At 45.0% G+C, this 22,185-nt stretch overlaps 1 protein-coding gene across 1 annotated transcript in view; it reads left to right on the top strand.

Moving 5' to 3' along the window:
* Positions 1-22,185, top strand: part of TMIE (transmembrane inner ear) — a 64,354-nt gene that overhangs the window by 22,217 nt on the left and 19,952 nt on the right. The window contains exon 2 of the mRNA XM_075063378.1: positions 3,823-3,940. Within this exon, the coding sequence (XP_074919479.1) occupies positions 3,823-3,940 (118 nt within the window). The remainder of the gene's footprint in view (positions 1-3,822; positions 3,941-22,185) is intronic.

Here is a 22,185-nt window from a genome sequence, read left to right as displayed (position 1 = left end):
AATTAGGAGCCTAAGTACTTTAAGGATCTGGGCCAGAGAGACTGAGCCACTGGCCCACAGTCATAGAGAATCTGAGACAGAGTAGGGAACTCAACCCTGGTCTCCCAGGTTGGTGCACTAACCAGGGGACCATCTCTCCTCTTGATTGCTTCCTCTGAGTCCCTGTAATTGCACCAGACTAAGGCTGGGCAAAGCACTCTGGGGAAGTATATGCACAACCCCACTAGGCAGCACCTCAGGGCAGAGCTGTAACAAGGGCGAGGCGAGTGAAGCACTTGCCTTGGGCGTGCAAAACAGAGGGGCACAGCTGTACCGCAATTGGCGGTGCTTTGGTGGCAGCAATTCAGTGGCGGGTTCCTGAGTTCCTCTTGGAGGGAAGGACCTGCCACCGAATTGCCGCCGCCACTTCATTCATTCTTCGGTGGCAATACTTCTCTCCGAGAGGGACTCAGGGACCCGCCGCTGAATTGCCACCGAAGAATGAATGAAGCAGTGATGGCAATTCGGCAGCAGGTCCTTCCCTCCAACAGGGACTCAGGAACCCGCTGCTAAAGAGCCTGGACCCGGCCCTTGCCTCGGGCACAAAAAATTCCTTGTTATGGCTCTACCTCAGGGAAACCTCACCAAGAAGAGGCGATCTGTGCCCACTGGCAATGACAGAGTGGCACCTGTGAAGGGGAGGATGGTCCCTTTAGAGCAGCAACAGCAGAGCAAGAGGCCGGGTGTATTGTACAGCACATCATGTTTCACAACAGCGAGGGCTAGAAAGATAATTTATTTAAAAACAAGGGTCGAGAAGCTGATGTCATCGTGTGAGTGCAGGAGACAGAGCCCTGGCTACAGGACGTTAGTGTCTGTGCCTCCATCCAGCTCTGTACATAGCTGTACTTTCCCTATGGGTAGAAATCAGGGATGTTTTGTGACCTATCCTCACTCCCGGGTGAACATTTTTGACCCCAACTTTTTTTGCTGGCAAAAAAATCCAGCTTCGGCAACACCAAAAAGTGTCCCAGCTTCATGCCAGTTTTGCCAGATTGTCTCGGTTGAGAAAAAACACCAAGAATTCTGAAAAATTTGGAATGTTTCCTTTGGACATTTTGGAAACGAAACACTTGAATTTTTGATGCAGCATAACTTTGAGGGGTTTCAGGCTGGCCTTTAACTGTATTAAGCAACAAGCAAAACCACTGAAAAACAAGCAAAACTGAAACAAAACGCGACGATGTTGTCAAAACAAAATATTTCATTTGACCTGAAATGGAAATGTATTTTCCAAAACTTTTCAATTCACTGAAAATTTCAATTTTGGTTCAACCAGAAACTCCGTCCACTCCTGGAATTGACAGCAGACTTAGCAATCCATTATTCACCCAACTCTACTTGTGAGGCCTCATCGAGAACTCAGACTGCTCCTCTCAATGCTGGAGCGGTGGCACATTGTTGCAGGGACCCCATTTTGAACCTTTTTCCTTTGCACTGAGTGGAAGCTGTATGACCTCTGTATGGGGTGGAGAAGGGGGGGAGGGCTATGCTCTAGGGCACTATCCTGGCAATGTATTTGACTTTCAGACACTTACAAGCCAAACAAATAAATAACTAGTGAGCCCAAAACAGTGACAAGGGTTAGCTACAAAGTACGTCTGCTGGAGTGTTACTATCACCAGGTACTGCCCGGTGCATGAAACTCATCCTCAGTACATCAAATATTGATTCTCTGATGGTTACTAGAACAGGGCCAGATCTTTAGCTGGTGTAAATCAGGATAGTCAGCTTATACTAGTTGATGATCTGGCGCAGAGCATTTATTCTTTGAACCCAGATATTTTAGCCCATAAAATAATGCTTTCCATCCATAGATCTCAAAGCAGCTTATAGGGATAGGAAAGTATTGTTATCCCTCCTCTTTTACAAGTGGGTGAAACTGAGGCACAGGACGTTGCAATGACTTGTCCAAGATGACACAGACAAAGCTATAGAAACAAGATCTCCTGACTGTAAGTTTCAAGCAGTGCCCACTGGGACACTGTCTGTCTACTTATCTGTCCCTCCCCCATCACCATAACATCTGATTAAACACTAACACAAATACCTCGTGAAGTAGTATAACCCCACTTTAGAGATGGAGAAATAGAGATGAAGTGACTTTCAGCAAAGGCAGGAAGCAAAGCCAGCACTCAGAAGTCCTGGATCAGTGCTTTAGCCACAAGACCTTCTTTTAACCTTAAACTCAGATTTCATGCCCTAGTCCAGGCATGGCCAACCGGTGGCGCCGGAGCCACATGCAGCTCTTCAGAAGTTAATATGTGGCTCCTTGTATAGGTACCAACTCTGGGACTGGAGCTACAGGCGCCAACTTGCCAGTGTGCTTGGGGGTGCGCACTGCTCAACCCTGGCTCTGCCACAGGCCCTGCCCCCACTCCACCCCTTCCCCTGAGCCTGCTGTGCCCTCTTTCCTCCCTCCCCTCCCCGAGCCTCCTGCATGCCACAAAACAGCTGATCGGAAGGTGCAGGCAGGGAAGGGGAGGACTGATCGGAGGGGCTTTCGGTGGGCGGGAGGCATTGGGAGCAGGTGGGGGAGCTGATGGGGGCTGCTGATGTATTACTGTGGCTCTTTGGCAATGCACATTGGCAAATTCTGGCTCCTTCTCTGGCTCAGCTTGGCCACCCCTGCCCTAGCTGTAGGACAGGCCTGTCTCTCTAGCCAGACTTCACACCGAGACCAGCGATTATTAGAGCACTTTAAGAAACATGAAAGAAAATTAGTGGCCACGCTTGATGCCATTGATTAAAATGTTCTACCTAATTTTTTGGTCTGCCTCAATTCTTATTTGGTGCATGGCCATCTAAATCCTATCTGAGTGATCTTGCAGTCCTCGTGCCGAATTTCCGTGGGCGTTTGGGCAGGTGAGTGGGATGCCATGTGGCCGTCTCCTCTAGATTGCAGACCAACGCAATGGAATAACCAATGAAGAGACTTCCCTTCGCTGCCAGATAACTCAGACCGTGTTTTACACTGAGCTCAGTTCCCTCTTTGACAGAACTTGGGGAATTCAGCGTGTGCTGAGCCGATCCCATGCAGAACAGTCTGGATAGCTATGCACCTTACAGTCATACTAGGGAGCATGCAGAGGAACAAAAATTTGGCTGCTTTTGGAGGGGCACTTTTTGTGCCCACCATGGCTGGAGGAACTTCCTAGCCTCTTCCCCCTGCGGCTGGAGAGCTGCCTCTCCCTGCTGCATCCCCGAAGTCAAGGTCGGTGGAGCTGTCTCTCCTTCTCTCCCCCTGAAGCCCCAGGGCTGGAGGAGCTGCTATCTCTTACCCCCGGCCCAGGAGCTCACTCTCCCCTCCATGGCCCTGGAGAAGCTCTGTGTCCCCACTGATGGGGGGTGCCTGTGCTCTTGCTTGCTCCCTCCTTGTGCATGCCATTATCATAGTCATGCCTCCAAGCCTCAGTGCTTTGACAGAAGGAGTTCTCATTTTCTTTTTAAAGTAAAGCTGAGTTTCTTGCATCATCCCATGACTCTGGGAGCTGGGACTTTCAGAAAACCCCCTCCACAAAAGATTGTGAGACTTGCTGTAAAATCATGAGAGTTGGCAACACAGCCCGCACACTCAATGAAGCTCACAGTGCTGCGCCTTGCAAGCTAGCCTCCATGCGTTGATTTAAGGAGTTCTCGATCATTGGGTGACGCAGCTCCATGGGTGAGGCCCATTGGTTTCAGTGCTGCGGGTGGGGGACCTGTCTTCCTCAGTTACTGAAGGGTTTCTACTGTGTTACAGTGACATTTGCAAGTCATTAACTGCTCTTCTCCCTCCTTCAGGCCACCACTGAACCCCCCAAAAAGAAACCGGACCCCATCACTTCTGAGACCGTGGTTTTCTGGGGGCTACGCCTCTGGCAGGTGATTGGAATCTTTGCCATCTTTGTCCTGGCAGTCAGTAAGTCACAATTCTCTGCCCTCCACCCCCGCACTTAGGACCATATCCTGCTCCCTTCAGAGCCAAGGGCAACACTGCCGTGGGCGTCAATAAGTATAGGATTGGGCCCTTCTTCCTGATAATTTGCAGCATCTGCCTGCAACACGAGCCTGGGCTGGTTTTTCACAGACACTCATTTCACAGGGAATTAGGTGCCCCTGGATGTGCCCATGTTATGCTAGTGGTCAGCCTAGCTGATCATAATTGAGGCTAAGATGTAGTCATGGGAATTTTTAGTAAAAATCATGGACAGGTCATGGCAGTGAACAAAAATTGATGGCCCCGTGACCTGTCCATGACTTGCACTATATACCCCTGACTAAATCTCTGGTGTTCTGGGGGCACTGGGGGAGCAGCTGCTGCTCTGAAGGGTGGGGGGCGGGCTCTTAGGCACCCACTGGTGCTGGGGTGAGGCAGCTTTTTTATTGAATGCAGTTATTTTTTTGGTACATAATTCTACATTTATGTTCAACTTTCATGATAAAGAGATTGCACTGCAGTACTTGTCTTAGGTGAATTGAAATATACTATTTTTTTTTGTTTTTTACAGTGCAAATATTTGTAATAAAAAATAAATATAAAGTGAGCACTGTACCCTTTGTATTCTGTGTTGTAATTGATATCAGAGGGGTAGCCGTGTTAGTCTGGATCTGTAAAAAGCAACGAAGAGTCCTGAGGCACCGTGTAGACTAACAAATGTATTGGAGCATAAGCTTTTGTGGGTGAATATGCATGTGTCTGACAAAGTGGGTATTCACCCACAAAAGCTTATGCTCCAATACATCTGTTAGTCTATAGGGTGCCACAGGCCTCTAATTCAAATCAATATATTTGAAAATGTAGAAAACATCCAAAAATATGTAAGTACGTGGTATTCTATTATTCTTTAACAGTGTAATTAACTGCACGATTAATCATGATTAATGTTTTTAATTGCTTGACAACCCTAAGAGAAAGGTTAGCCAAAGCTTTTATGAGGTCATCTTTTTACCACTGTTAAAGAACAAGGCTAAAAGTAATTTAACTCCTGATACAAAACTAGATTGACATAAATGCTGTAAATAAAGAAATCTACAGGCATGTTCCCTTTGATTGATGTTTTAAAAGTTTATTTGTTGGAAAATTCCTTGGTTAACAATGTTTAGATTGAAAAAATATTAAGAAAGAAAAAAAGTGTCTGTGGTGGGAAAAAAATAGCCCCCTTATCTCTGGTATAAAGTGTTAACTCTTTTACATAGGCTAGTCTGTGTGTGTTGTGTATAGGTCTAAACCCTTCTTTACGATAGTTTTCTGTTAGGCAAAATTTAAAGACAATCCATTTGCAAACACCTAGAAGCAGAGGGAACACATGGGTGCGGGGGTGTCACATGGTGTGTGCCAAGAAGGCTAATGGCATATTGGGCTGCATTAGTAGGAGCACTGCCAACAGATCAAGGGAAGTGATTATTCCCCTCTATTTGGCACTGGTGAGGCCACACCTGGAGTATTGCGTCCAGTTTTGGGTCCCCAACTACAGAAAGGATGAGGACAAACTGAGAAGAATCCAGTGGAGGGCAGTGACGTTATTAATATAAACTGGGACCATACAGAACATGGGTTGCAACCAAGGTTCTGTAGTGGCACCAAATCTTTTGTAAAGGGGGTCATATAAGGTGTCTAAGACCAGGTTATGGGTTAGTGGTTATGATTATGCTGTCTGTATGTCTGTATCATTTTCGTAGTTGAAGTTATGAATATTGGCTGTATGCTGTCTGTATTTCAAATTGGTGCTGCAGTTCTGGGAGACACCCCAGACAAGCTGGTGTCAGCTCAGCTCAGCCTGCTTGATGGCCCATTAAGGACCTCACTACACAATTGACCCATCGAGAGAAGGCGGATACGCCCTGTGACTCAGCAGAGTATGCAGAAACTGGCCCATGTGACTGCAAACTCCATTTTGCTGTAACTTTCACAGTAGGAACAAAGGAGTTCTTACACCTGGAAAAGTCTATATAAGGCAGAGGGGTCATCTCCATTTGTCTTCAATCCTGCTTCTTACCTCTGGAGGACTTTGCTACAAGCTGAAGCTCTACACAAGGGACTGAATGACCCATCCAGCGGGGATGTTCTCCAAGACTCGATTTGAACCTGCAGTTCATTCCATCACTGCTACAAGCCTGAACTAAGAACTTTGCCATTACTGTATGTATTGATTCCATTTAACCAATCTAGCTCTCACTTCTATTCTTTTCCTTTTATGAATAAACCTTTAGATTTAGATTCTAAAGGTTGGCAACAGCGTGATTTGTGGTAAATCTGATGTGTATAATGCTAACCCATAACCAAATACCAGCGTCCCCCATACTCTGTATGTTGCCCCGATGACTAATGACTGACATGCCAAACTCGTGTATCATCTTTATTTAAATATTCTCTAATAAACATATTGACCTGGGTCTGGGCTTGGACCTTTGGGATCGAGAGAACCTTTTTCTTTACTGGGGTGTTGGTTTTCATAACCATTCATCCCCAGACGTGTGGACTGGTGGTGAAACTGGAAGACTGGAGTGTCTAAGGAAATGCTGTGTGACTTCGGTTAGCCAGAGGGTGACACGAAGTCTTTTGTTCGGCTGGTTGGTTTGCCTTAGAGGTGGAAAACCCCAGCCTTGGGCTGTGACTGCCCTGTTTGAGCAATTGTCTGATTTGGCACTCTCAGTTGGGCCCGCCAGAACGACATCATCACAAGGCAACGAAAATGATTAGGGGTTGGGCACATATTTATGAGGAGAGGCTGAGGAACTGGGCTTATTTAGTCTGCAGAAGAGAGATGAGGGGGATTCGATAGAAGCCTTCAACTTTTGAAAGGGGTTCCAAAAGATGGATCTAGACTGTTCTCAGTGGTAGCAGATGACAGAACAAGGAGTAATGGTCTCAAGTGCAGTGGGGGAGGTTTAGGTTGGATATTAGGAAACGCTATTTCACTAGAAGGGTGTGAAGCACTGGAATGGGTTACCTAGGGAGGTAGTAGTCTTAGAGGTTTTTAAGGCCCAGCTTGACAAAGCGTTTGCTGGGATGATTAGTTGGTGTTGGTCCTGCTTTGAACAGGGGGCTGGACTAGATGACCTCCTGACGTGTCTTCCAAACTAATTTCTATGATTCTGTGGGCCAGCCCCTCCGGAGGTTAGCTGAGCGAGAGAGCCAGGCAGGGAGTGGCAGAGGCAGAGGAACACCTGGAAGCTGCAGGAAGAGGTCGCTGCTTTCCAGGACTGCCTGTGGGGGTTTGTGACTCCAGCTGTTCTGGAGTTGTGTCCCTCCGTCAGCGACAACAGGTCATCTGTGCCTAGAAGATAATAGGTATGTCATAAAAGAATTAAGGGTTAATGTCTCTTTCTACCTGTAAAGGGTTACAAGCGGGAACTGGAACACATGACCAGAAGACCAATCAGGAGACAAGATACTTTTAAATTTGTGGAGGGAAGCCTTTGAGTGTGTGTTCTTTTGTACGTTGTGTGTTCTTCTCTTTGAGGGGGTCTGAGAGAGACCAGGACATTACTACAGGCTCTCTAAGTTTCGTTCAATAGTAAGTAAAAACAGTGGTTTTAGGCTTTTTGATTGTCTCTTACTCTATTTACAGTTGTGGATCGGGCTGGTTAACTTTATATGTGTAGTTGCTGGGTATATTTGATTTGTATTGGTACTGGTGGGGAAAGTTTCTTTCTGGTTGTCTGTAAGCTATAGGCCCTGTAATATTTTAATCTTTAAGTTACAAGAGATAATTCTTTACTTTCCTTTCTTTTATTAAAGGATTTTCTTTAGAGAACCTGATTGATTTTTTTCTTGTTTCCCTTTTTATCCCAGGATGGGTAAACTCACTAGGACTGGTGGGGCGGAGACGAGGGGGGAGAGGTAGAATCTCTCCTCTGTTTTTCCTGAATCTGTTCGCCTCTTTGTGGAAGGGAAGGGACATGCTTCTCTGTATTTGTGCATTGAAGGAGTTTGATCACGTAGTCTTTAGGATTAGCCCAGGGAGGAAAAGTCTGGAGGGAAAGAAGGGGGAATGTTTATTTCTCCTGTTGTTTAGAATCCAAGGATTTGGGTTTTGGGTCCCCAGGGAAGGTTGGGGAGGTCAGAGTGCCCCCCAAAACACTATATTTTTGGGTGGTGGCAGTGCTAATACAAAATCTAGGCTGGAATATAAGCTTAGGTTATGTATAGCTAGTTATCTCATTCTGAAGCTCTAAGTTCAGATCTGAAGGAATGCACTTGACTGGTGAGAACAACGAGGGTCCTTGTGGGCACCTTAGAGACATAACATTTATTTGGGCACAAAGCTTTCGTGGCTAAAAACCCACTTCATCAGATGCAGGAGTGGAAATACAGTAGCAGGTTATAAATACACATTACATGAAAAGATTGGAGTTGTCTTACAAGTGTGGAGTCAACTGCTAACGAAACAATTCAATTAACTGTAGGAATCCAAGAGAGAAAAATCACTTTTGTATGGTTAATGCGGGTGGGGCCCATTTTCACACAGTTGACAGAAGAGTGTGAGTAACATTAGGGGAAATTAGTATGGGGAAAATTTAGGTTTAGGTTTTGTAATGACCCATCCACTCCCAGTCTTTATTCAGGCCTTAATTGAGGGTGTCCAGTTTGCAAAATTAATTCCAGTTCTGCAGTTCTCATTGAAGTCTGTTCTTTGAAAGTTTTTTTGTTGGAAGAATTGCCACTTTTTTAAGTCTGTTATTGGAGTGACCAGGGAGACTGAAGTGTTCTTCCTACTGGTTTTGAATGTTGTATTCCCGAGTCAGATTTGTGTCCATTTATTCTTTTACGTAGAGACTGTCCGGTTTGTCCAATGCCACATGCAGAGGGCATTGCTGGCACATGATGCATATTATCACATGGTGGAATTGTGCAGGTGGATGAACCCTGAAGGTGTTGTGGCTATGTGGTTTAGGTTCCTATGATGGTGTTCCCTGTCACCACATAATTGGTGATAAGTAACAGTCACCCTGGATTGTCAAGACGCCTCACGTCAATCCAACCTAACAGCTTTCTTTCACAGTGGTAACAAGCCTTGGGATAGGAGGAAGCAAGGGGCTTTGGACCCTATCCAGCTGGCCACTCCCCTCTTAGGTCAGTGGAAGCACCCCTGGTGAGGATGCCACACCGATAGAAAAGTGTGGACATGCCCCACTGCACTAATGCTGCAGCGGCTGTAATCAACCTAATGTAGATTGACTTGGTTATAGGTAGCCGTACTCTTTGAGGCCTGCGTGCTTGCAGCTCTGCTCGCTGAAGCTCCAGACACACACACCCTGTCACTCTCCCTTGCTCCTCTCCCCCTGTGCGGCAAAACCTGAATGGAGTTGGATGGCAGGAGAGGCAGAGCAGGATGAACAGTTGGGAGCTGCATGGAGTGGTACATCTTTCAAGGGGTGGTTGTGTTGCTTGCTTTCCGGGGGAGGCGAGTGCGAGCGAGTGGCTGCCTGTGTGGGGGTAGTGACTCAAATATTCTGGGTTCGTTGATCCCTCATTATGAGCCCATGCACTGGTCATCTCTGCCTAGAGATAATAAGTGATAAGCAACAGCATGAATTTTTGTCAAGAACGAATCACATCAAAACACCTAACCGCTCTCTTTGATAGGAAACAAGCCTTGCTGAGCTGTGGGACTATATCTGTTGGTATATCTTGGCTTTCATAAGGCTTTTCTAACATCTTGCATGATCTTCTTGATAAAATAACTAGGGAAATACAACCCAAATGAAAGCTACTATAAGGTAGCTGCGTAACTGGTTGGAAACCATTCCCAACAGTACTATTAGTGGTTAGGGGTGACCAGATAGCAAGTGTGAAAAAATTGGGACGGGGATGGGGGGTAATAGGAGCCCATATAAAAAAAAAAGCCCAAATATCGGGACTTGCCTATAAAATCGGTCATCTGGTCACCCTATCAGTGGTTCACGTCAAGCTGGAAGGGGCAAATTAGTGGTCCTGCAGCGGATCATGCTGGGTCTGGTTCTTTTCAATATCTTCATCGATGATTTAGATCATGGCATAGAGAGTACACTTTTATAAAGTTTGCGGACAATACCAAGCTGGGAGGGTTGCAAACTCTTGGCAATAGATTAAATTCAAAATGATCTGTACAAACTGGAGAAATGGCCGGAAGTAAATTAGATGAAATTCTATGCAAATTACTCAACTTAGGAAGGAAACATCAGTTGCACACATACAAAATGGGAAGGAGTTTCAGAAAGGATCTGGGGTCACAGTGGTTCACAAGCTAAATATGGCAATGGTTAACACTGTGCAAAAAATTGCAAAACACATTCTGGATGTACAGTAACTCCTCACTTAAGTCGTCCAGCTTAATGTGGTTTCGTTTGTTACGTTGCTGATCAATTAGGAACATTGCTCATTTAAAGTTGCTGCAATGCTCCACTCTTAATTGTTTGGCTGCCTGATTTCGCATAGCTGGCAGCCTCCCCTTAAGCCCCCTCCCCCACACATGGCCTCCCTGCCTTTGCCGGCAGACTCCACCGATCAGCCGCCTTCCCCTCTTCCCGCCTGCCTCCTGCCTGCAGCAATCAGCTGGCTGCGCGTTTTGGAGGCAGGAGGGAGGGGAGGAGGAGTGAAGGACTCGGCTCGCTTCCCCCCTCCCTCCCCTGCCTCCGAATGAGGCAATCAGCTGGCTGGTGCATTAGAAGGAGGGAAGGAGAGGGGATAAGCCAGGATGCAGCATGTGAAGTAAATGGGAGGAGATGGGACGGGAGAAGAGCGGATTCAGAGTGGCGGCTTGGGGGAAGAGGTAGAGTGGGCAGTTGGGGTTTAGCCCCTGCCGCTGGATCTGCAGAGTAGGGGAAGGTTGTCCTGGAACCCTATTTCCCCCCCCCCCCATTTACTTTAATCTTATGGAAATTGATTTGCTTAACATCGTTCACTTAAGCACATTTTTCAGGAAATAACTACAACGTTAAAGGAGAGTTACTGCATATTAGCAGGAGTGTTTAGCAGACACAAAAGAAGTAATTCTTCATCTACTCCACACTGATAGGCCTGGAAGTCAAGTATGTGTCCAGTTCTGGGCACCACATTTCAGGAAAGATGAGGACAAGTGGAGGAAGTTCAGAGAAGAGCAAACAAAAATGATTAAAGGTTTAAAAAAACATGACCCTATTGAGGGAAGATTGAAAAAATTAGGTTTGTTTAGTCTGGAGAGAGACACTGAGGGAGGACAATTCTTCAACAATACAGAAAATGGTTTTTACAATGAGGAGGGAGAAAAAATTATTCTCCTTAACCTCTTGAGGATAGGACAGAAGCCAATTGGGCTTAAATTGCACAGGCGGTTTAGGTTGGACATTAGGAAAATCTTCTAATTGTCATGGTGATTCAGCACTAGAATAAATTACCTTGGGAGGGATGTGCACCTCCATCTTGGGATTTTTAAGAGCAAGTTTAGACAACACCTGTCCAGATGGTCCTAGATAAACTTACTCCTGCCTTGAAGCAGGAGGCCATGTACTAGATGACTTTGAGGTCCTTTCCAGACATTTCCAGCCCTATGATTTTCATTCTTTATAGGCACAGCGTGATTCTGATCTGCAGCACAGGATTAGCTCACTGACTTCAATGGAGTCACTCTGGATTACTTAAAGAGCAGAGTTTAAACTATGTAAAATTAAAATGTCTAAGCTCATAACCGAAGAGACTTCTGTAAAGCTTAGTAAAATTAGCTTAAATCTGAGATTTTGTATCATGTTCATGGCAGCTAAGGACATCACCTACACAATTGACCCATCGAGAGAAGGCGGATACGCCCTGTGACTCAGCAGAGTATGCAGAACTGGCCCATGTGACTGCAAACTCCATTTTGCTGTAACTTCCACAGTAGGAACAAAGGAGGTTCTTACACCTGGAAAAGTCTATATAGGCAGAGGGCTCATTCCATTTTGTCTTCAATCCTGCTTCTTACCTCTGGAGGGACTTTGCTACAAGCTGAAGCTCTACACAAGGGACTGAATGACCCATCCAGCGGGGATGTTCTCCAGACTCGATTTGAACCTGCAGTTCATTCCATCACTGCTACAAGCCTGAACTAAGAACTTTGCCATTACTGTATGTAATTTCCATTTAACCAATTCAGCTCTCACTTCTATCTTTTTCCTTTATGAATAAACCTTTAGATTTAGATTCTAAAGGATTGGCAACAGCGTGATTTGTGGTAAGATCTGATGTGTATAATGCTAACCCATAACCAAATACCAGCGTCCCCCATACTCTGTATGTTGCCCCGATGACTAATGACTGACATGCCAAACTCTGTGTATCATCTTTATTAATGGTTTATTTCTCCTTGTTTTAAGAATCCAAGGGATTTGGGTTCTTGGCGTCCCCAGGGAAGGTTGGGGAGGTCAGAGTGCCCCAAAACACTATATTTTTGGGTGGTGGCAGTGCTATCAGATCTAAGCTGGTAATTAAGCTTAGAGGATTCATGTGCTAGTATCTCATTTTCTGAACTCTAAGGTTCAGATCTGAGAGGGAATGCTATGACTGGTGAGAACAACGAGGAGTCCTTGTGGCACCTTAGAGACTAACAAATTTATTTGGGCACAAGCTTTCGTGGGCTAAAACCCACTTCATCAGATGCATGGAGTGGAAAATACAGTAGCAGGTATAAATACACAGTACATGAAAAGATTGGAGTTGTCTTACCAAGTGTGGAGTCAATGCTAACGAAACAATTCAATTAACTGTAGAATACCAAGAGAGGAAAAATCACTTTTGTAGTGGTAATGCGGGTGGCCCATTTCACACAGTTGACAAGAAGGTGTGAGTAACATTAGGGGGAAATTAGTATGGGGGAAATTAGGTTTAGGTTTTGTAATGACCCATCCACTCCCAGTCTTTATTCAGGCCTAATTTGATGGTGTCCAGTTTGCAAATTAATTCCAGTTCTGCAGTTTCTCATTGGAGTCTGTTCTTGAAGTTTTTTGTTGAAGAATTGCCACTTTTAAGTCTGTTATTGAGTGACCAGGGAGACTGAAGTGTTCTCCTACTGGTTTTGAATGTTGTAATTCCCGATGTCAGATTTGTGTCCATTTATTCTTTTACGTAGAGACTGTCCGGTTTGTCCAATGCACATGGCAGAGGGGCATTGCTGGCACATGATGGCATATATCACATTGGTGGATGTGCAGGTGGATGAACCCTGAAGGTGTGTGGCTGATGTGGTTAGGTCCTATGATGGTGTCCCTGTCACCACATATGGTGATAAGTAACAGTCACCCTGGATTTGTCAAGAACGAATCACGTCAATCCAACCTAACAGCTTTCTTTCACAGGGTAACAAGCCTTGTGGATAGGGAGGAAGCAAGGGGCTTTGGACCCTGATCCCAGCTGCCACTGCCCCTCTTAGGTCAGTGGAAGCACCCCTGGTGAGGATGCTCACACCGATAGAAGAGTGTGGACATGCCCCACTGCACTAAATGCTGCAGCGGCTGTAAGTCAACCTAATGTAGATTGACTTGGGTTTATAGTGTAGCCGTACTCTGTGAGGGCCTGCGTGCTGCAGCTCTGCTCGCTGAAGCTCCAGACACACACACCCTGTCACTCTCCCGGCTCCCTCTCCCCCTGTGGGGCAGCTGAATGGAGTTGGACTGGGCAGGGAGAGGCAGAGGCAGGATGAACAGTTGGGAGCTGCATGGAGTGGTCACATCTTTCAAGGGGTGTGTGTGTGCTGCTTTCCGGGGGAGGGAGTGCGGAGGAGTGGCTGCCTGTGTGGGGGTAGTGACTCAAAGTATTCTGGGGTCGTGCTCCCTCATTATGAGCATGCACTGGTCATCTCTGCCTAGAAGATAATAAAGTGATAAGCAACAGCATGAATTTGTCAAGAACGAATCACATCAAAACAACCTAACCGCTCTCTTTGATAGGGTAACAAGCCTTGTGGCTGGGGGAAACTGATATCTGTGGTATATCTTGGCTTTCATAAGGCTTTTCATAACATCTTGCATGATCTTCTGATAAAATAACTAGGGAAATACAACCCAAATGAAGCTACTATAAGGTAGTGCGTAACTGGTTGGAAAACCATTCCCAGACAGTACTTATTAGTGGTTAGGGTGACCAGATAGCAAGTGTGAAAAATTGGGACGGGGATGGGGGGTAATAGGAGCCCATATAAAAAAAAAAGCCCCAAATATCGGGACTGTGCCTATAAAATCGGGTCATCTGGTCACCCTATCAGTGGTTCACAGTCAAGCTGGAAGGGCATAATATAGTGGGGGTCCTGCAGGGATCAGTTCTGGGTCTGGTTCTTTTCAATATCTTCATCGATGATTTAGATCATGGCATAGAGAGTACACTTTTATAAAGTTTGCGGACAATACCAAGCTGGGAGGGGTTGCAACTGCTTTGGCAGATAGGATTAAAATTCAAAATGATCTGTACAAACTGGAGAAATGGCCGGAAGTAAATAAGATGAAATTCTATGCAAAGTACTCAACTTAGGAAGGAACAATCAGTTGCACACATACAAAATGGGAAGGAGTTTGGCAGAAAGGGATCTGGGGTCACAGTGGTTCACAAGCTAAATATGAGCCAATAGTGTAACACTGTTGCAAAAAAAGCAAACACATTCTGGGATGTACAGTAACTCCTCACTTAAAGTCGTCCAGCTTAATGTTGTTTCGTTGTTACGTTGCTGATCAATTAGGGAACATGCTCATTTAAAGTTGTGCAATGCTCCACTCTTACATTGTTTGGCTGCCTGATTTCTCCATAGCTGGCAGCCTCCCTAAGCCCCCTCCCCCCACACAGTGCCTCCTGCCTGCCGGCAGACTCCACCGATCAGCGCCTTCCCCTCTTCCCCCTGCCTCCTGCCTGCAGCAATCAGCTGGCTTGCGGCGTTTTGGAGGCAGGAGGGAGGGGGGAGGGAGGAGTGAGGACTCGGCTCGCTTATAATACAACTCAACATAATTATACATAAAATAGACCAATTCATACAAATAACAGAAATAAATAAAATGCAATTACCAGTATAATTTGTCATATAGATAATAATAAATTCAGATTTAAATAAAAAAAATTATAGATATATATAGGATCATGTAAAAAAAATTTCATTAGTATTATGCTATATTGTTTGCTGGCTCAATCCATACTATCTGGAATTTTCTCATTGCATTCTGTGAGGCTCCTTAAGCCCTACGCCTTCCCTCTCTCGCACTTGCACCTCCGGGCTGCCTCGCGTGCACAGCCAGGCGTGGCGTAGCGGCGTTTCTGTAAGGCAAGGAGGGAGGGGAGGGAAGGAGTGAAGGACTCGGCTCGCTTCCCCCCTCCCTCCCCTGCCTCCCGAATGAAGGCAATCAGCTGGCTGGTTGCATTTAGAAAGGGAGGGAAGGAGAGGGGATAAGCCAGGATGCAGGCATGTGAAGTAAATGGGAGGAGCCAGTGGGACCGGGCAGAAGAGCGGATTCAAGAGTGGCGGCTTGGGGGAAGAGGTAGAGTGGCGCAGGAGTTGAAGGCGCTCCGCTTAGCCCCTGCCGCTCGCGATCCGCCTCGCCGATGCAAGCTCATGGGGAACTGGAGTCTGTCCTGATCGAGACCTAGTCTCCTGCGGCTGTCTCCATTGGACGGCAGGAAGCCGGACGCGCGCGGCAAGCGGCCACGGATTTGACGTTATAGCATAACTATCTTCACTCGCTGGCACAACTTGGCATTTGCTCTAACATGCGTTTCTCGAATCAGCGCATAACAGAGCTCAGCGCTGATTTTGTTTACTCAGTGAGATAGACGAGGATGGAGAACATAGCAAGAGGGGAAAAGCCAGGATTCAGCATGTGAAGTAAATGGGGAAGAGTGGGAACGGGAGAAGAGCGGATCAAAGAGGGCCCGGCCTTGGGGGAAAGGTAGAGATAGGCAGGTTTGAGGGTGTTTTTAAGCAGGAGTTAGACTGTATAGCCAGAGTGATTTTAACAGCAAGACACAAACAAGAAGTAATTCTTCCATTCTACTCCACACTGATTAGGCCTGAAGTCAAGTATTGTGTCCAGTTCTGGGCACCACATTTCAGGAAAGATGTGGACAAAGTGGAGGAAGTTCAGAGAAGAGCAACAAAAATGATTAAAGGTCTAAAAAACATGACCTATGAGGGAAGATTGAAAAAATTAGGTTTGTTTAGTCTGGAGAAGAGACGACTGAGGGGAGGGACAATTCTTCAAGCAAATACAGAAAAGGTTGTTACAATGAGGAGGGAGAAAAATTATTCTCCTTAACCTCTGAGGATAGGACAAGAAGCAATGGGCTTAAATTGCATCAAGGGCGGTTTAGGTTGGACATTAGGAAAATCTTTCTAATTGTCAGGGTGATTCAGCACTAGAATAAATTACCTTGGGAGGATGTGCAACCTCCATCTTTGGGGATTTTTAAGAGCAAGTTAGACAAACACCTGTCAAGGATGGTCTAGATAATACTTACTCCTGCCTTGAAAGCAGGAGGCTGTACTAGATGACTTTGAGGTCCTTTCCAGACTTCCAGCCCTATGATTCATTCTTTATAGAGGCTACAGGCGTGATTCTGATCTGAGCACAGGAGTAGCCTCACTGACTTCAATGGAGTCACTCTGGATTTACTTAAGAGCAGAGTTTAAACTATGTAAAATTAACAATGTCTAAGCTCATAACCAGAGAGAGACTCTTTAAAGCTTAGTAAAATTAGCTTAAATCTGAGATTTTGTCATCAGTTCATGGCAGCTTCGTGTCTTTGTCCAGGGAAGTTTCCCTCTTCTTTGGGTTCTGGGTTTAGAACTGGCCACTGGTTCCCCAGGTTAGGAGAAGGAGAAGTCACAGCTTTGAGTGGCTCTGTGCTGCTATTTCTTAATTGAGCTCCAAGGCTTGCCCTTTGGGGTCTTGGTTTTGCTCCAGAGCACACCGCAGGGCTTGCTGTTTTCAGCCAGGAAGACAATTCAGGGTATGTTTACCATTCTTTAGCTGGAATTCAGGGTCACAGGCAGCTTGGGGTTTTTATTTAGCTTTAAACTTCTTGGGTCCTAGTATGTTTCCAGAAGCACCAACTCACTGGCCAGAAAAGAATTGTAGCAAAAATCTCTAATCTTACTCAGAGGAAGAGCATCTTTCATAGGGTGGGTTTCTTCAGGGTTTTGGAGGGGTGTCTGGGTAGGGCCTGGCCCAGCTCCTGTGGGTTTGACAGTCAGACCTATTTAGCAGGTGACAGCTTTTAGCGTACTGGTTTCTGACCTGTGTTCCTCACAGTCATCAGGAGGTGGCAGCCTTGTATTACAAGTGTGTTTCAGTTCTTGTTTCAGGGGATGACAGCAAGGTGACAAAGTCCAACAATCCAGCCTGGTTAAATTCCAAGGATTAATGAAAAAGAACATTTCACTTCTTTCTGTCTCAGACATACCCTATCCATCAATTGATATGGACATCAAGGCTATTCAGAGATAGGATAATTTGTGATAAAATGTTTTGGAAGGGCTCTTCAGCCTCTTGCTTCAGGGTTTAAGACAAGCTCTAACAATTAATAGACAGCAGGATGAGAACTCATGTGAGATGCAGTGTTGGTATAGCTGTGTTGGTCTCAGGATATTAGAGACCCAAGTGGGTGAGGTCATATCTTATCGGACCAACTTCTGTTGGGGAGGGACCAGCTTTCAAAGAAGAGGTCAGTACAAAAAATGAGGAAGTTATTAAACAGAAATTAAAAAGGTACAGTGGCAAAAGTGAAATCTCTGCAAGCTGCATGGAAACTTTTTAAAGACACCATAATAGAGGCTAAGCTTAAATGTACACCCTAAATTAAAAAAGATAGTAAGAGAACCAAAAATTGCATACTGTGGCTAAACAACAAAGTAAAAGAAGCAGAGAGAGGCAAAAAGGCATCCTTTTTGTAGATTGCCACGTATTCGCAGGGGCGAAAGGAAATGCAGGCCTGTTATTTACCAGGCTGCACGTGGCAACAGACTATATAGGTAAGAGATGCAAGGAGAGTATGGGTCACGAGGCAGACTGCAGACACACACACACACAACTAAAATCAATCAATTTAAAATTTTATTGGGGATAGTTACAAGGGGTAAGAGAGCAGCTTATGATTAGCTAATAGAGTTAACAAAACCTAAAACACACAATGCCTAAAATATCTACTAACAATATTTACAAACAAAATGCAGCATTTAGTAATAACTGATACTTACAAATACAAACCAACACATCACGACCGGCAAACGTAGAAGCTCTATTTGAAACACGTGAGCTGAGAGAGAGGCTTCGAGGTGATCAGGCTCGGTTACGGCATACACGGCATACACGGGATACACAGGACACGTTTTCTCCTCTCTCTGCCTGCACATGGCAGGGCAACCCCTAAAATACCCACTATGACATCACAGAAGTGTCATAGTGGACAGACCCCAAAACCTGTGTGTGTTCGCCTCTGATTGGCACAAGCAATGTTTACACCAAATAGGGGAGCAGGTGCCAAAAAGTCTGGCTTTGCCCCCAAAAGGTGAGGTAATGCATATTGTTGTAGAATGGGTCCAATACTGAATGACAAAAGAAGAGGCCAGGGCAATACCGGTATGGCAAGTGATACAGGATGCAGACAGGAACCCATTCTAACACTTTTAAAAAGTGGAAGTTAAATCCTAGTGAGGAAAATAGAAAGGAGCATAAATTCTGGCAAGTGAAGTGTAAAAATATAATTAGAAAGGCCAAAAAAGAATTTGAAGGACAGTTAGCCAAAGATTCAAAAAGTAATAGCAAATTTTTTTTAAAGTACATCAGAAGCTGGAAGCCAGCTAAACAACCAGTAGGGACACTGGACAATCAAGATGCTAAAGGAGCACTCAAGGATAAGGCCATTGTAAAGAAACTAAATGAATTCTTTGCTTTGGTCTTCATGGTTGAGGATTTGAGGGAGATTCCCAAACCTGAGCCATTCTTTTTAGGTGACAAATCTGAGGAACCGTCCCATCTTGAGGTGTCAGAGGAGATTTTGGAACAAATTGATAAATTAAACAGCAATAAGTCATCAGGACTCGATGGTATTCATCCAAGAGTTATAAAGGAATTCAAACATCAAATTGCAGAACTACTAATTGTGTTTTGTCACCTATCATTTAAACCAGTTTCTGTACCAAATGACTGGAGGATTGCAAATGTGAGGTCAATTTCTGAAAAGGGCTCCAGAGGTGATCCTGGTAATTACAAGCCAGCAAGCCTGACTTCAGTACTGGGGAAATTGGTTGAAATTATAGTAAAGAACAGAATTGTCAGATACATAGATGAACATAATTTGTTAGGGAAGAATCAACTTGGTTTTTGTAACAGGAAAGCATGCCTCACCAATCTACTAGAATTCTTTGAGGGGGTCATCAAGCATATGGAGTAGGGTAGTCCAATCAAGATAGTGTATTTGTACTTTCAGAAAGTTTTGACAAGGCACCCCACCAAAGGCTCTTGAGCAAACTAAGTAGACATGGAATGAGAGGGAAGGTGCTTCCATGGCCCTCCTAACCGATTAACAGATAGGAAACAGTAGGAATAAATAGTCAGTTTTCACAAGTGAAAGAGGTATATAGAAGAGTCCCCTCAAGGATCTGTACTGGTCTATGTATGATCTAGAAAAGAGGGTAAACAGCAAAATGGTAAAATTTGCAGATGATACAAAATTGCTCAAGGTTATTAAGTTCAAAGCTAATTGTGAAGAGTTACAAAAGAATCTCAAAAAATTGCATGACTGAGCAAAAAAACAAAACGGCTGATGAAATCCAGTGTAGATAAATGCCAAGTAATGCCCAGTGGAAAATATATTCCCCTCTATATATTTAGAATGATGGGGCCTAAATTAACTGTTACTACTCAAGAGAGAGATCTTGAAGTCATTTTGGATAGTTCTCTAAAAACATCCACTCAGTGTGCAGCAGCAGTGAGAATCCTGACAGAACGTTAGGAACTACAAGCAAAGGAGTAGATAAAACAAAATATTATAATGCTGCTGTATAAATCCATGGTATGCCCACACCATGAATTTTGCATGCAGTTCTGGTTGCCCCATTTCAAAAAAGATATTTTAGAATTGAAAAAGACAGAGGACAATAAAAATGATTAGGGGTATGGAACAGCTTCCTCATGACAGAAAATTAAAGAGACTGGAACTGTTCAGATTAGAAGAGAGATGACTAAGGGGGGGATATGATAAAAGTCTATAAAATCATGACTGGTTTGGAGAAAATGAATAAGAAAGTGTTATTTACTCCTCATAACACAAGAACCAGGGGTCACCTAATGGAATGAATAGGCAGCAGGTTTTAAATAGCCATAAGAAACTACTTCACATAACACATAGTCAACCTGTGGAACCATTACCATGGGGTGTTGTGAAGGCCAAAAGTATACTGGTTTCAAAGAAGAATTAGATAAGTTCATGGAAGCTAAGTCTATCTGTGGCCATTAGCCAAGATGCTAATAGCTCCAGGTGTCCCTAAGCCTCTGACTGCCAGATACTGAAAGTGGATGACAGGGGAGGGATCACTCAATAATTTCCCTGTTCTGTTCATTCCCTCTGAAGCATCTGGAAGAGGCCACCGTCAGAAGACAGGATACTGGGCTAGGTGGACCATTAGTCTGACCCAGTATGGCCTTTCTTATGCTTCTGCATCACTTAGTTCACTCTGGAGTGAGAAGAGGGAGTGATCCCCGGGGAAGATGGGAGAGCAACATCTGGGAAAGGGCTTGAGATGAGCTAGCATGAGGAGGAGGGCATAAGAAGAAGCCCATGTTGTGAAGAAGCAGCAGTGCCTCCTCATAACCAATCCTGACCTGTGCTGAGCCACCATCACAACTCACCATGTAGAAGGAAGATGGGGTTAAGAGAGCTATGCAGCAGGGAAAAAAGTTCCATCTCCTAACTACCAGGTTTTGAAAGCTTACCCAGGCAAAGCCGAGTGTCAGGATTTTGGCGGGGTGGGGTGGGGTGGGTCAGGCATTGAAGAGGCAACATGTCGCCAAACCCTGCCCTGTCTCCATGGTGATTTATTGGGCTAAGTACGGGGGGAGCTTTGATTTCTCTGCTATGCGTATTGGCAAATGCTGAGCTGTTAATAGCAGCCATTGGAATCGGGAGAGCCTAACTCACTATGGAACTAGGCCCAATCCAAACCCTGCTGCTATGGGAACAGTGTTAGCACCTGCTCTGCTGCAGAGTGAAGCTCACATGGCTGACTGGGAAGTGGATCATGGCAGGATGCTGGGGCTCAACGGAGAAGCTCATCGTAGGAGGATGAGGCCTGATTTTGACCTTCTTTAGCCTGGTCTTGCCCACCACTTCAGTGGAGCTATTTCTGATTTACACCAGCATCAGATGAGAATTGAGCCCAGGCCAAAGAAGCTGGCCCATTGGCTTTAGCATCAAAATGGCCAAGAGTGTCTATGCTACTGAGGCAAAAATGAGCAATGAAACCTTGCGAAAGGGCCGCTCCAGTATGAGAAACAGAGGGTGAAATTTACCCCTGCTCTGGCCCCTCTATGCAGGAGTGAATTTCAGCTCCACAGTGCCATACTAGCCACAAAAGCCTTTAGTATCAGACTATCAGCACATGTAGCAGTGGTTGGGAACCACAGTAATAAGATACAGTGCTATTTTGATCTATCTTCTGGCCTTTCTACACTGGGAGACATTACATTGAAGTCCCTGCGGTTGCACTGGTGTAAAAGTAGTGAGAGATCAAATTGAGACTCATGTTTATTATAACTGAACACATATGTTCACAGGAATCAGCTATTATTTAACAGGCATTAACAAAGCTATGACAGTTAAATTGCACGCACAGTTAATTCAGTTCTAGGATGCTTCATCTGCAGCATTATGGCTTTAATTTACCTCCTCGCCGCTGGCATTGAAGTATAAATGCCAGGCAGGAGATTTCCACCATTAAATGAGCATTACTTTGTGGAAGGTAAAAATGGCTAGGCCAGATGTTTCTGCCAATGTGCAGAATTCCATTGAGCCATGAAGAATGGAGGATGGCTTAAGGATGTTTTACGTGGGGCTTGGGAATGGAGATTTTATATATTCAAGTGCTGACGCAGCAGCAGCAGAAAAAGTCTTGCTAAGTTAAAGTACTCTGTAACCGTGGAAACACTCAGTTGAAAGTACTACAGTACAGAGTGTACTGACGGCATTGTTTGTGCGCA

This window comes from Chelonoidis abingdonii, chromosome 2 (genome assembly GCF_003597395.2).
Source record: "Chelonoidis abingdonii isolate Lonesome George chromosome 2, CheloAbing_2.0, whole genome shotgun sequence".
Taxonomy (NCBI): Eukaryota; Metazoa; Chordata; order Testudines; family Testudinidae; genus Chelonoidis; species Chelonoidis abingdonii.
The sequence above is the reverse complement of the archived record's forward strand: the minus strand, read 5'-3'. Positions and strand labels throughout refer to the sequence as shown.